The sequence below is a fragment of the Callithrix jacchus genome, chromosome 18 (genome assembly GCF_049354715.1).
Source record: "Callithrix jacchus isolate 240 chromosome 18, calJac240_pri, whole genome shotgun sequence".
Classification (NCBI taxonomy): Eukaryota; Metazoa; Chordata; class Mammalia; order Primates; family Cebidae; genus Callithrix; species Callithrix jacchus.
In genome coordinates this window covers 35198404-35212746 of record NC_133519.1, presented here as the reverse complement: position 1 = coordinate 35212746, position 14343 = coordinate 35198404, and the positions used below count along the sequence as shown (strand labels likewise).

Here is a 14343-nt window from a genome sequence, read left to right as displayed (position 1 = left end):
TGAAGTATTGCAAATGTCTGGTTACCATCAAAATTAATAATTAAATTTGTACATCCTTAGGCAATGGCAACTATTTCTAGAATGTCAGATATTGTGGAATACCTTCGATTGTAAAATGCATTCTAATTTTGGTTAAAATGTGAAGAAAATATGTTTTATAATTGAGGAAATACTGTATCAAGTTCAGCAGAGTAGGTACATTCTGCAGCAAGATTAGAGTAGCTCTAATTTAAGACATTATTTGAGGTCTATGCCATGGGATTTTGTTAAAGGTAAAACTGTTACATAGTACTTTAGGCATTTTACTAAACTTCTTTGGACAGGATGGATCTACTTTCTTTTGTGCTTCATAACATAATAAGATTCTAATGTATAATATTTTACAAGGGAGTTGGGATTGTAACGTACAATAGAAACTGTTAGAATCTGTTGATATAAGCAAATGAAACTTATTCCAAGCACTGCTCTTAAACGCCTACTAAAAGACCTTAAAGTTTGTAATAAATTTGTGATAAATGTTTTTTCTAGCTCCAGGAGAAATGGGTAGGTTTTGTATTGGTGAAATTGAGTAGAGTTAGACAAACTGAATATTAAAATCTTAAGTAAACAGGCTGTTAATAATGTTAATTTGGAGGCTAGAATATTTATAACTTTTATAGATTCCTTAGTCTCCTGATGCTACTTGTCATAATTTTTCTTGGACTAATTCACTGTCTATGACCTACTGACTAAAATATGGCAGCCTTCATTTAATCAACAAATATTTTTTGAGCATCTCCTCTGTGCCAGAAGATGGTACAAAGAGTGAGCAAAATTAATGTGGTTCCTGCCTTCAAGAAGCTAGCAGTTAAGTAGGAAAGAAGCATACAGTACATAATAAAGAAAAGGGTAATTTTAGCTTGTGATAAGTGCTAAGAAAAAATCAACAGGACACTCTAACAAAGAAGAATGTGTAGAAAAGTAGACCACTTTATAGAGTGGTCAAGAAGGCTTTGAGAGTGTGTCATTAAAACCGAGAACCGAAGTGGAAGAAACATGCAGCCATGCAAAAAATGGTAAGAAGAGCATCCTGGATAGAGGACTAGAAAAGCATTGAGGTAAAGGCTTGGTGTTTACTAGAAATTGTTAGACAATCAGTGTGACTGGGGAGGAATGCGTGAAATGAAGAAAGCGTAAGAGGAGGTTGAAGCCGCTAGGGATCAGAAACACAAGGCCTTGTTAGCCATAAGACAGAATTTTATCAATTAGGGAAGTGTCAGATTACATCTAAAAGGTCTGAATTTTTAATGGGTTTATTATAAGGAGGCAAAAAAGGAAGTATGGAACCTGTGATTATTAGATGATTTCTCTAATCCAGGCAAGAAATGGCTTGCGCTAGGGTGATGGTGGAGCGATGGAGAGGAATAGGTTGATTTAAGATTGGTTAAAGTCAGTAGACCTTGCTGCTGGACTGGACCCAGGGAGAGAAAATGCAAAGAAATAATGAAAGATGACACCCAACTTTCTGGTTTATACTACTGGATAGATGGGGAAGAGAGGAGCAAAGTTACAGTGTTCTGAGGTCCTGGTGAGGCATCACATCTGTAAATAGCAGGCAGGCAACCTGTGGTCCTGACCTAGAGCTCAGTGAAGTGGTGTGGGTAGTGTCAGCATTCTTTTCACTATGTACTGGGCACTGAAGATATAATACAGAAAGACAAGTCTTCCGCCTTAATATACCTCACAGTATGTAGATGAGATTACTTTAACAAACAACAGAAAGAGAAGAGGACTCAGCGCAAGCCCTGACAAGCTCTGACAAGTTAAAATGTGGGCAGAGGCTTTTTGAAGTCTCAGTATCTCTCAGCCTATAAGTGTTGCTGTTACACAAATCATCATAGCCATCATCAGTGTTGATGAGGGTTGAAGAGATGAGAAAACTGGGATTGTGGATGTAATAATTTCATAAATCCCCTTGAAGTAGTTGGTCTTCTTTGCCACTATAAAGTACTCTGCCTTTCTACACACTCTTCTGTAAGCTGTTAGGGCTGTTAGTTTGCTTTTGTTCCCTGCATTATCTCATTCTTCTGGGTTGTGAGTTGTGGTGTCCCTATTTTGTTCTTTTTCACGTTGCAGGCTTTTCTTGAATGTCTGATTATCCTTGATTGCGCTCAGATTTAGAAATGAGGCTATAAAGCTGAGTAAGTGTTCCATATTGTTCAGTGAGGATTGTTAACTGATGAGGCTTTCCTGTAAAGAAAGCAGACAAGAGAAATAGATGTTAAGTTGGAGGCAAAATCCTAAATGCTAGAATTTGAAAGGCTTTGCTTTAGGGTGCAAGCAGCCGTTCTTGCTGCCTGATTTTCCAAGAACAGTTTAGTTTTTTGCATGGGGGGTCAGGGAAGTGGACTATTCTTTTTACAGAAGTTCAGCCTCGTGTCTTCTTTTTCTGCTCTGTGAGTAGAGACAACATGTTCGTAAGTCCAGAGCCTCTCCTGAGTTCTGCTAGGCAGATCTTCTTCTGTTGTATCCTCTACTGTGAGCACTGAAGACTGTGACTTCTGTCCAGCTTCACCAGTTACTGTTTTTTTTCTGCCACAGATTTGTTAAACTGTCTTCTGTGGAGGCCTCTTTCTGCTTTGTTCCTTTATTGTGGACAAGTTCCATTTTTATTCTTTGGCTGTCATCTTCATAGGGTCTTGGGAGCAAGAAGAGATAAATTTGTGCATATGTTTAATTCACCATCTTGAACCAGAACCCTCAGCAATAGTAGTATTAAGAGATGCAGGTTTGCCTGTAATCCCAGCACTTTAAGGAGGTCAACACAGGCAGATCACCTTAGGTCACAAGTTCGAGACCAGCCTGACCAATATGGAGAAACCCTGTCTCTACTGAAAATACAAAATTAGCCGGGTGTGGTGGCATATGTCTGTAATCCCAGCTACTCAGGAGGCTGAAGCAGGAGAATCGCTTGAACCTGGGAGGCAGAGATTGTAGTGGGCCAAGGTGGCACCACTGCACTCCAGTCTGGGCAACAAGAGCAAAACTTTACCTCAAAAAAGAGATATATTTTTATACTTTATCACTTTAGAATAGTTTTTCTTAGCCCAAATTAATGAGCTTTTGCTATTTAGCAGGATTTGAGCTGCTCTTGTACATAAGGCACTTGTATGGGAAAATTTCTTTGGGAAATGTGAGAAAGAGCACACAATTGTCCTTGGCCTCAGAATCTCCTGCTCAGTAAGACTCTAGTGTGAAAACGCTAGTCATATATGGTAAATTCTGGTAGAATTTCAAAAAATTATGAAAAATCAGATGCGGAAGATGTCACTTAAGTGTTGTGAGGATTTAAAAACTACTGAATACTATATGGAATAAATGTTTCATTTGTTTCTTCTGTGAAGATAGAATTTCTTAGAGTAGAAATTCAGGTTGAAGGGGGGACCTTTTCAATTAAAAAATGACCTGAATAGTGACTCAGAGAAATGAAAGCCAGCAGGGCACAGTGGCTCATGCCTATAATCCCAGCACTATGGAGGCCAAGGTGGGTGGATCACTTGAGGTCAGCAGTTCGAGGCCAGTCTGGCCAACATGGTAAAACCTTTGTCTCTACTAAAAATACAAAAATTAGCCAGGCATGGTGGCGCACGTTTATAGTATCAGCTACTCAGGAGGCTGAGGCACGAGAATTGCTTGAACCCAGGAGGTGGAGGTTGCAGTGAGCCGAGATCACACCACTGCACTCCAGCCTGGGCAGCAGAGTGAGACTCTGTCTCAAAACAAAACAAAACAAAATGGAAAACAGAAATGAAAGCCAAGAGACTGTTTAAGAAAAACCGGCAAGTCAGTTTGACTACAGCATATATGTAACTATAGGATGACAATGGTCCATAAGGGCAGGTAAAGGCAGGGTTATCCTTGAATAGAAGAATCTTAATGTTGAAATAGAAAACAAGGGCATAGGGACCTTTTGAGATAAAGAGGAAAAGAGTGTAAGGTCTTTGTGCTGCACATCATTTGAGCGAGGAAGATTATGTTGCAGTCTTGGGAGGAAGCTGTGAGTTTAGCTTAACAAAGTATACAAAGCCGTTCTGATTTTTGACACATTTATGCAACTAACCTTCCTTTACTAGAAAATAAGCTCATATTTTTAGGGAGATTGGTGGAATAATTTTAAGGAAGATGATTAAGACGTATGAGTATAAAAACAGATTAAAACAATGTCATTTTTAATGGCAGAACCATCAATTTGGAGGCTTTTCTTCTTCTGGGATCAGATTTTTGTAAGGTTTTGTTTGTTTTTTTAATCCTGGAGTATATTATTAGTTTTTCAGTTCCTTCATTTCAAATCTGATCGCCAATGGAAAGTGTATATATGACATAACGGTTAAACTCTTAGGGTTTATTAAGTTCTGGACAAGGAGCAAAACTAGCTGGAAAGTAAAAATTACTTCTAAAATTACATGAAAATTCTGTGTGGTTATCTAGAAACTTAGGTTTAGGGTTGTTGTTTGTGGTGGTGGTAGTTGTTTGAGACTAAGTCTTGCTTCGTCTCCCAGACTGGAGTGCAATGGCTTGATCTTGGCTCACGGCAGCCTTCACCTCTCTGGTTTAAGTGGTTCTCCTGCTTCAGCCTCCCAAGTAGCTGGGATTACAGGCATACACCACCACACCTAGTTAATTTTTATATTTTTAGTAGAGACGGAGTTTCACCATGCTGGCCAGGCTTGGTCTCGAACTCCTGATCTCAAGTGATCCACCCGCCTCAGCCTCCCAAAGTGCTGGGATTACAGGCATGAGCCACTGTGCCCAGCCAGTTTAGGGTTTTTGTTTTCTTAAGCTTTAATTTTGTTGGTACATAGTATGTATCTATAACTTAGCTTTGTTTTAACCTGCGTCTTCATGTTAACCGTTTTGTGAACTGCTGCATTTATTGGATCACTTTTCTTTGGAAAAACAGTGGGAAATTCATTATTTTTAAGTAGTCTTCCATTCGTCTATGCATGAAATAACTTTCATGCAGTTGAAATAATGAACTTTTTACACTTACACTGTTTAGTATGTTTGTAATTTTAAATGAAGTCTTTTTGCTGAGTTTAGGTAAGCTTTGTATTGTGGAAGTAGAGCTGCTCTGAGTCTTAATAGACTGTACTTACTGGAAAGATATATACACAAGTTTATAGCATCTCTTGTCATGAAAGTGTGCTGTCAGTGCTTGTAACCTTGTATTGACTTATACAAATTATTTCGGTCATTTCCTCACCAACATCACCTCCTGAGATCTCTGTTGAAACACCACCTTCTCAGTGATGCCTTTCATTGATTGACAGTTTATCTAAAATGTTACCCCCTCTAATATTTTATGTCATCTTTTTTTCTCCTTAGAACTTTCTTAGTTTTCTAATTTACTGTGTATTATGCTTGTGTATCTTTCTTGATCTGTCTTTCCACCAGAAAGTAGGTTTCATATGGACAATAGTTTCTATTTTTCCAATACTGTATTACTAGTGTTTACTGCAAGGCCTGGCAAATAGTGTACATTGAATAAATGTTTGTTGAATGACTGCATGTCACCAGTGTGCCAGAAGAACTCATTTTATTTCAAGGTCAAATTTGACTGTATGATTATGTGTAGGTTGTGTAGTGTCATGAATTTTTATCAGAGAAGGTAGCATTAACATCTGTTTTTTAAAATTATGTTAAATTTGAAGTTTTAATCTTTGAGTAAGCTCATTTTTTAAATGATTTCAGATAGGAATCTGGCATGTAAAAACCTTTAAGCAGAGCCACTTCAGTTAGGATATTAAAGTCTATTTTTTTTGTACAGGTGCAAGTGGCATGAAGAAAATGATATTCTCTTTTGTGCTTTAGCTGTTTGCAAGAAGATTGCGTAAGTTGGGGAAAGGAGTTTCTTCATGATACTGTATTCTGATTAAATTATTGTGCTGTTTTGCTTGCTGTTACTTTGGCAGCTGGGGTAAATCTGTTTCCACAATGCTCTTTTAAAACAAAGGTGGTCAAATCGAAACTACAGTAAGATATTATCTCCCACTGGTTTGAAATGGCTTATACCTAAAGGATACGCAATAACAAATGCTGGTGAGGATTTGGAGAAAAGGGAACCCTCATACACTGCTGGTGGGATGTAAGTTAATACAACCACTATGGGGAACAGTTTGGAGATTCTCTAGAAAACTAAAAATAGAGCTACCATATGATCTAGCACTTCCACTGCTGGGGATATCCCCTAAAGAAAGGAAATATATTGAAAATATATCTATACTTCCATGTTTGTGGCAGCATTGTTCACAATAGCCAAGATTTGGAAGCAACCTAAGTATCCATCAGCAGATGAATGGATAAAGAAAATGTGGTATTGGTACATAATAGAGTACTATTCAGCCATAAAAAAGAATGCGATTCAGCCATTTGCAACAACATAGATGGAATAGAGGTCATTATATTAAGAGAAATAAGCCAGGCACAGGAAGATAAATGTCACATGTTCTCATTTATTTGTGGAATCTAAAAATCAAAACAATTAAATTCATGGATATAGAGAGTAGAAGGATGATTACTAGAGGCAAGGAAGGGTGCTAGAGGGGTGAGAGGGATAAGGGGAAAGTGGGGATTATTAATTGGTACAAAAAAATAGTTTGGATGACTGAATAAGGCCTAGTATTTGATAGCACAGTAGAGTGACTATAGTCAATAATAATTTAACTGTACATTTGAAAATAACTAAAAGAGTATCATTGGATTGTTTATAATACAAAGGATAAATATGAATTTATCCTTTGGAACAGATATACTGTCTTCCATGATGTGATTACTACATATTGCATGCTTGTATCAAAACTTCTTATGTACCCCATGAATATATACACCTACTATGTACTGACAAAAAAAATAAAAACAAATGTGGTTCTGTATATCATACTACTTTTATTTTCTGTTCATGTCACCTGTTCTGAGCAATATGGGTGAATCTTCAGAACCACTTATTGCTTCCTTGTTGGGGTGCTCTAACACATAGACCTTTATTCTCATTTTGTAGTGAAAGTACCTGGCGCCCCAGATATCTGGGTGCTCTGGTAGCCCAGCAGGTGATATTGGTTCAGAGGATAAATTATGATTTATGGTTGTAGTCTTATTTCTGCTGCTGCCCTCTCCTTGCCTTAAATATTTGGGAACCCTAGTGATCTTTACCTTCATTCCCATACCTTTAAAATAAAAGTAAAATTTTATCTGGTAATCAGAAGGTTGCTTACCAGTAATAACCTGTCGTATTATGTATATTGCTATTTATTTATATGACTTCTCTGAATCTCCAAATTTATTTTTTCCCAGTTTATAACAGTATCTCAGATGCTTTCTTTTTGTTAGGGATTTTAAAATACAAATACTTTTAGAATGAATTAAATTAGATTCTGATAGTGAGATATTTCTTTCTTTTAAAGGTACTGCATCAGTAATTCTCTGGGTACTCTCTTTGGAATCCGGCTCACAGAGGCTCATGTACCACTACAAGATTATGAGGCCAGCAATAGTGTGACACCCAAAATGGTTGTATTGGATGCAGGGCGTTACCAGGTAAGGAACTGACTTCTAAGAGCTGCAGGTCTCTCTAGCTGTTCTACTCAATGTGATTCTGGCCAATAGCAGCAAAAGATCAAGGCTTTGTTTGGTTCTTTTCTTCCCCTTAAACATTATTTTGAAGTCCTTCATGGAATGTCAAACAGTCCCTAACCCAGTTGTGTCTTGCGTAAAATTCTTTTTTTTCTGGTATATTTCCTACAAATTTAACAAAGCTTTAAGAAAGTTAAAACCAGTATTTAATCTTTATGTAAAACATTTCCAAAGATTTATTCCAAAAATTAGATATCTGAATGTAGGTCATATAAATATTCTAAACATCTACTTCAAAAATATTGAAGACCTGATTTAGGATTTAATTAAAAGCTATCTAATTTCTCTACCACCTTCCTTCCTTCCCTGCTGTTTACTTGTTAGTAGGCCTCTACACCAATAAGTGCATAGCACTTAAGAGTATGGGCTGTAGGGTCAAAATTCCTGAATGTTATTTTAGGTTCTGCTACATATAAGCTTTGTGTTTTTATGCAAGATACTTGAATTTTCTATACTAATTTTTATGTATTAAACAAGAACAATAATAGGGGCTAATATTTATTAGGATTAAATGCAGCAATATATGACAGTGCCAAGGCTTCCATGCCTTAGAACTTAATAGATAATAAATAAATATTGATATTTTAAAATAGTTAAACATTTGGTAAAAAGGAAACTCAAGAAATGGAATGAACTACTGACACATAGAACTAGATTCATCCTAGTCAATTATGCTGAACAAAAGAAGCAGTCTCCAAAATTATACACTTTATATTATACTGTGTGATTCCATTCATATGACATGTTTTGAAGACAAAACTGTAACAATGAAGAACAGGTTAGTGGTTCCCAGGAGTTAGGGGTGGGGACAGGGTGTCTGTAAAGGGATTGAGCATGAGGGAGGTTTTCAAGGTAGTAGAATGGCTCTGTATCCTGATTGTGATGTATACACAACTCTGTACATAGGTTAAACTTCATAGATGTGTATACAAATAAAAAACCGTTTTACTGTATGATAATTTAAAATTAAAAACAGAAGGACTCCAGAGCTCTCCATACATATTCTGGGCAAGATCCTTCTGTATTCTCCCTTTTGACTTTTTGCCCAGTGGTTCTCAATTCCATATTGTGTCCTCCATGGGACATCTGACAATGCCTGGGGACATTTTTGGTTGTCACATCTAGGGAGAGAGTGCCCCTGGCATTTACTGGATTAAGGCCAGTAATGCTATTAAACATTCTGTATATACAGGACAGCTTTCCACAGCAAAGCATTTTCAGCTGAAAATATCATTAGTGCCCAGGTTGAGAAACCCTGCCTTAGCCTCATCACCACCATCTTGTGGACATCATCAGAATTAATCTCAACAATACGCTTTTTCACTGTTTACATCAGTTACTACAGGAAGCCTAGGGACTCCTAGATTCTCTCTCATCTCCCCAACTCATCTTATTTGGCTGATCCTGTTTCCCAGCCCTTCCCAACTGCTGAGAAACCTTCCTGTGGGTTTTCTCAGCCTTAGTTATCAGCAAAATTTCAGATATCTTTGTTATCTTTGGGGGAAAATCTATTTACCTTCTTGGTTCAAACTAAAACTGACAGTCCTCTAAGGACACTGCTTTTCTATTACCCCTTTCAAATGGTGACGTCTTTTTCTTCTTCATTTGTCATGGGCCTAGATTTGAAGTAGTTGTTCTTGATTGTGACTTCCAGACTTCTTCATACAGTCTCCCTAAATTCCTAGGATTGAAATTCCTGCCATCCAGGATGTAGTACCTGATGGCCCTTTTGGACTCAGTAGACTCCTGAGTTGGTTACTCTTGTTCTTAGAGCAACATTGATCCAGAAAACTGGTTTTCACATCAGAATTATTTATTTCAATTTCCCTACACGAAATCCTTTGATTTCCTCTCCTTCAATCTTGTCTTCTAACAAACAATCATATCCTGGACCCAATGGTACCTCCTTCATAATCTTGATTTCAAACATCCTCCTCTCAGACTACCACCATCTTTTAGTACCCCGGTGCCAACAATTACTTAGTCTCTACTGGGATATACAATTCATTTATGCCTCCACTGTTTTATACTCCCTTACAGGGCCACTTCATGGCACAACTCCAGGGCACCATTCACACTAGTAATGCTGTAGCCTTACGTCTCCTCCTTTACCACCTTTGTCTCTACCCTTCACCTTCGTCCTTCCCAACTCAGATTCCTTGGCCTGTGTTTTCCATTGCCTTGCATGCACTTGTCAACTCCATTGGCCCTCTTTTTTTCATAATACTTGACAGATACTAACCCTGATTACATCTAACTCTTCACCTACTCTCCTCCTAGGCCTATGAAGCTAAATGCAGCTAGAAAGGAATGATCTTACTGAATATTTAGCACCACCAACTTCAAGGGGCCTTTAGTGCTGCCTGGCAGATATTCATTTCTCTAGTCTGATTAATTTCCTAATCTCCTAGGCAGTTATTTCTCACCACCTTTTTCCTTCAAATTTCATCACCTCTTCCCTCACCCTTGCTCTAGCTGATGCCTTTGCCTTCTATTTCTCTGAGGAAATAGAAGCAATTGGGAGAGATTTTCTGCGTATTCCTGCCACTCATCTACCTGCATCTACCATATCATCTGCTTTACTCCTGTTTCAATGAATGAATTTTCTGTGTTACTATCTAAAACTCATGTGTCTACTTATATATTAAATTTCCTTCCCTTACCACTCAAGAACATGGCTTCAGTAATTTTCCCCTCCTGTATCATCAGGGTTTCACTCTGTTCTAATGCATTATCAGCAAACATGCTATAATCTCACTTAAAAAAAAAAGGCAAACCCTTTTTTACCCTGTAATTTCATATCTTCCCCCACAGAGTCTATCCTATTTTCTCCTTCTCTTTGCAGCAAAAATTTATCAGACATTGGAAAAGTATTTAAGTATTAGTTTGGATTTTTAAAGAGTAATTTGAAATTGAAGACCATCCAATAATTGATAAGTAAACAAATTTCCCCCTGGTATTTTCCTGTTACTTACAGAAGCTAAGGGTCGGGAGTCCAGGATTCTCTCATTTCAACTCTTCTAATCAGGAACAAAGATCAAATACACCCATTGGTAAGCACCTTATATTTTACCAAAATGCACCTAAAGGAGGTTAGGGCTTATTACTAAGATCCCAGGGTGTAGTATTTAAACAGTGATTTCTAAATTAGCTTTGGGATATAAGGAGCTTGTTGAATTGGGGGTTTTAGTTGGCATTAGCACCTTACACAGTTTAGATACATACATTTTGGGGTCACTTTGATACGTTGTAACTTATTCCTCAGAATTTGTTCAAGACTTTAAAAGAAAACCTGGGTTTTTTTCGTAACAGCAACAGCTTTATAGTTTTGATTTTAATAATATCTTTTGGTAGGTGAGAAACTTTAAAAGCTAATGACACGAAATTTCAAGTAGTACCTAAAGAACTTCAACTGAAAATTTCCTGGGCTAAAAACAAAAACATTTTTTTATTCTTGATCTATTGAATTATGACTTAGTGAAAGGCCTACAGTAGGATGAGTCAGTTAATTGAGGCACCTCTTTATTAAGAAATTATAAAATTACTATATTTCTTTTCTCATATTTTCAATATCCTAGGTGACTACCCATCTAGGGCGAACATTTCTGGCCCAAACAGCAGTGTTCGGGGAAGAGGGATTACCCGCTTACTAGAGAGCATCTCCAATTCCTCCAGCAATGTCCACAAATTCTCCAACTGTGAGACTTCACTCTCACCTTACATGTCCCAAAAAGATGGATACAAATCTTTCTCTTCCTTATCTTAATGATGGTACTTTTTTCAATTTCTGAAAAAAATTACAGGCCCAACTTCCCTTCTGACTACAGTCATATTAAACAGATTACATCAATGATAAATGTCAATACTATAAAAACTACTTAATTTGTAAGGAAATTGTTTCATAGATTTAAAAAAAATGGTGGTTGGAGAGCATCTTGGCATTTTTGCTTTTTTTCTTGAGGGATTGTTCTGCTTCCTGACTGTATGATGGGTGTATCATTAAAGTTTGGAGTCCTATGTGCACAAAACTGACATTTTCAGAGTTGTACTTTTGGGAATCTTATAAATTGATAATTCTTTTCCCTGATAATAAAGGTATAGAATATCTGTTAGTAAGGTTCTAAAATAATGTTAATCTATTTCTTCCTGCCAATGAAATGGGAACCTTACACTGGAGACCTGCAGGCTGTTTTCATTGCAAATAACTAAGAAAATTAGCCTTTAAAAAACACAGAGTTTTGCTACCTTAAAATGTTTTTGAAATATACTTACTTTTGCAAAAGGAGTCACTTGAAAGATGAGAAGGCAAAATTAGAAAGGTTTTGTAATTTACCCTAAATCATATCACATGGCTAGATATTGAATGAATTTATCATCCATTGGACCGCAAAGCAAGTAGATATTATATTGAGTCAGGTTTTGGTCTGTGACTGACTTAAACTGGCTTACATTCTCAACCTGGAGTAGTATATGACCTAGGGTGAGTAAAACAGGCAATGGTAACCCCTTCCACTTGAAACGACAAGCGAATATCACACACAACATTGGTAAAGGTAGCAATTTAAGTCTACATGACCCCAAACCCTGATCCCTCTGATTACAGAGAATGACTGTCCTGGGCTTCTGGTTTTTTATTAATACTCATATTCTTCTTTACTAGCTATTGAATACTTACCTTATGGACATTTTATATGTTTCATCTTACTAAATCCTTATCACTCTGAAGTGAGAGCAAAGATCTTATTAAATCCTTATTACCTACATTTTAGAGACCAAAAAATGCTCAGGTCATATAGCCTTGAACGCCTGGGCTAAAGTTATCCTCCTACTTTAGCCTCCCTAGTAGCTAGGACTGCAGGCATGCACTACCATGCCTGGCTAACTTTTTAGTTTGTTGTAGAGCTGGAGTTTTGCTCCTATGCCTCAGCTGGTCTCAAACTCCTATCCTCAAGCGATCCTGTTGCCTCAGCCTCCCAAACTGGTGGGATTAAAGGTGTGAGCCAGATTTTTAAGAAAGACACAGTGGTTTCAAATCTTGGATATGAAGTTTTTAAATAAAAATATACTACTAGAAAAGATATAAATTTACAGTCTCTGAATTGTTTTCTTGTTCAAAGATCTGGTATCAGAAACAGATGAAAGCGAGATGGAGGACAATTTAGTGTATTGGGAACATGATCTATACAAAAGGTTGGCCAATTACAAAAAAAGGTAACACGGTCCTTGGAGTCAGACCGACTTGGAATAACAATAAAAAGACAACCCAGTTTCTAAAGGGGCAAAAGATTTGAATAGATATTTCAAATATCTGTTCCAAAGAAGAAATACAAATGCCCAATAAGCACAAAAAAATATGTGCAACATCATTAGTCATTAGCATATGCATATCAAAACCAAAAAGAGACTACTTCACTCTCACTAGGATGGCTATCATCAAAAAAAGGAAAATAAGTATTGGTAAGGATATAAAGAAATTGGAACTCTCATACATTGCTGGTGGAAATGTAAATGGTCCAGCTGCTGTGGAAAACAATTTGGCAATTCCTAAAAAAGTTCAATACAGTTACCATATGATCCAGCAATTCCATTTATTTGTTTACATATACCAAAGAGAGTTGAAAACATGTTTCTACAGAAACTTGTACATGAATGTTCATAGCAGCATTACTTATAATAGCCCCAAAATGGAAACAACTCAAATAACCATGAACTGATAAATGGGTAAACAAGAAGTGGTATAACTTCACAATGGAATATTTATTATTCAGCCATAAAAAAGAATGAAATCATGTCATTTGCAGCAACATGAATAGAACTGGAGGCCATTAAGTGAAATAAGCCAAGCACAGACAAATACTGCATGTTCCCTCTCATGTGGAAGCTAAAAAGCAGATCTGATGAAGACAGTAGATTTGTGGTTACCATAGCCAGGAAGGGGAGGAGCATGGGGGACATGAGGGAGCAAAAGGAATATAAATGTATTTATTACCACTGAAATGTACATTTAAAGAAAGTAAATTGTATGTGTCTATTTTACCTCAGTAAAAAATACAGACTAGGTAGGAAGATGAATAAAGTATCAAGATGACTAGATCAATGGATTGGAGGTTGGATTGGAGGTAGTATTGAAGGACAGAGTTTTTGTGGTACGGGGGGAATGAGCTGGAAAGACAGGAGGTGGTGGTCAGAGAGAGCAATGCATGAAATCGAGATTATAGTGCGTTACAGTTACTGATAATGAGATAGTCTGGGTATTGTTATATGATTGTGTTTCTGAGGGAGGTAGAGAAGGAGGAGAGCAGTTTAAGGAACTGAGAGGTCAGCAATGGAACAAAATAGGGAATCCAGAAATAAACACAAATACTTAACAGCCAACTGATCTTTGACAAAGCAAACAAAAACAAGGTGGAGGAAAAGACACCCTATTCAACAAATGGTGCTGGGATAATTGGCAAGCCACATGTAGGGGAGTGAAACTGGATCCTTTTCTCTCACTTTTTACAAAAATCAACTCAAGATGGATCCAGGACTTTTAAGACCTGAAACTATAAAAATTATAGGACATTGGAAAAACCTTTCTAGACATTGGCTTAGGCAAGGATTTCATGACCAAGAACCCAAAATTGCCAAAAGCAAATGCAATAAAAACAGATAAATAGCTAGGACTTAAACTAA

General features: G+C 37.1%; 1 protein-coding gene across 5 annotated transcripts in view; it reads left to right on the top strand.

The window, feature by feature from the left end:
- The window catches only part of MAEL (maelstrom spermatogenic transposon silencer), a 49540-nt gene extending 37844 nt beyond the window's left edge, over positions 1 to 11696 (top strand). For all 5 annotated transcript variants that reach the window (XM_008985100.6, XM_035280205.3, XM_035280204.2 and 2 more), the window contains 4 exons: positions 5807 to 5869; positions 7440 to 7572; positions 10646 to 10721; positions 11247 to 11696. In XM_008985100.6, the coding sequence (XP_008983348.1) occupies positions 5807 to 5869; positions 7440 to 7572; positions 10646 to 10721; positions 11247 to 11434 (460 nt within the window). In that variant the 3' untranslated portion in view covers positions 11435 to 11696. The remainder of the gene's footprint in view (positions 1 to 5806; positions 5870 to 7439; positions 7573 to 10645; positions 10722 to 11246) is intronic.
- The last annotated feature ends 2647 nt before the right edge of the window (positions 11697 to 14343 follow it).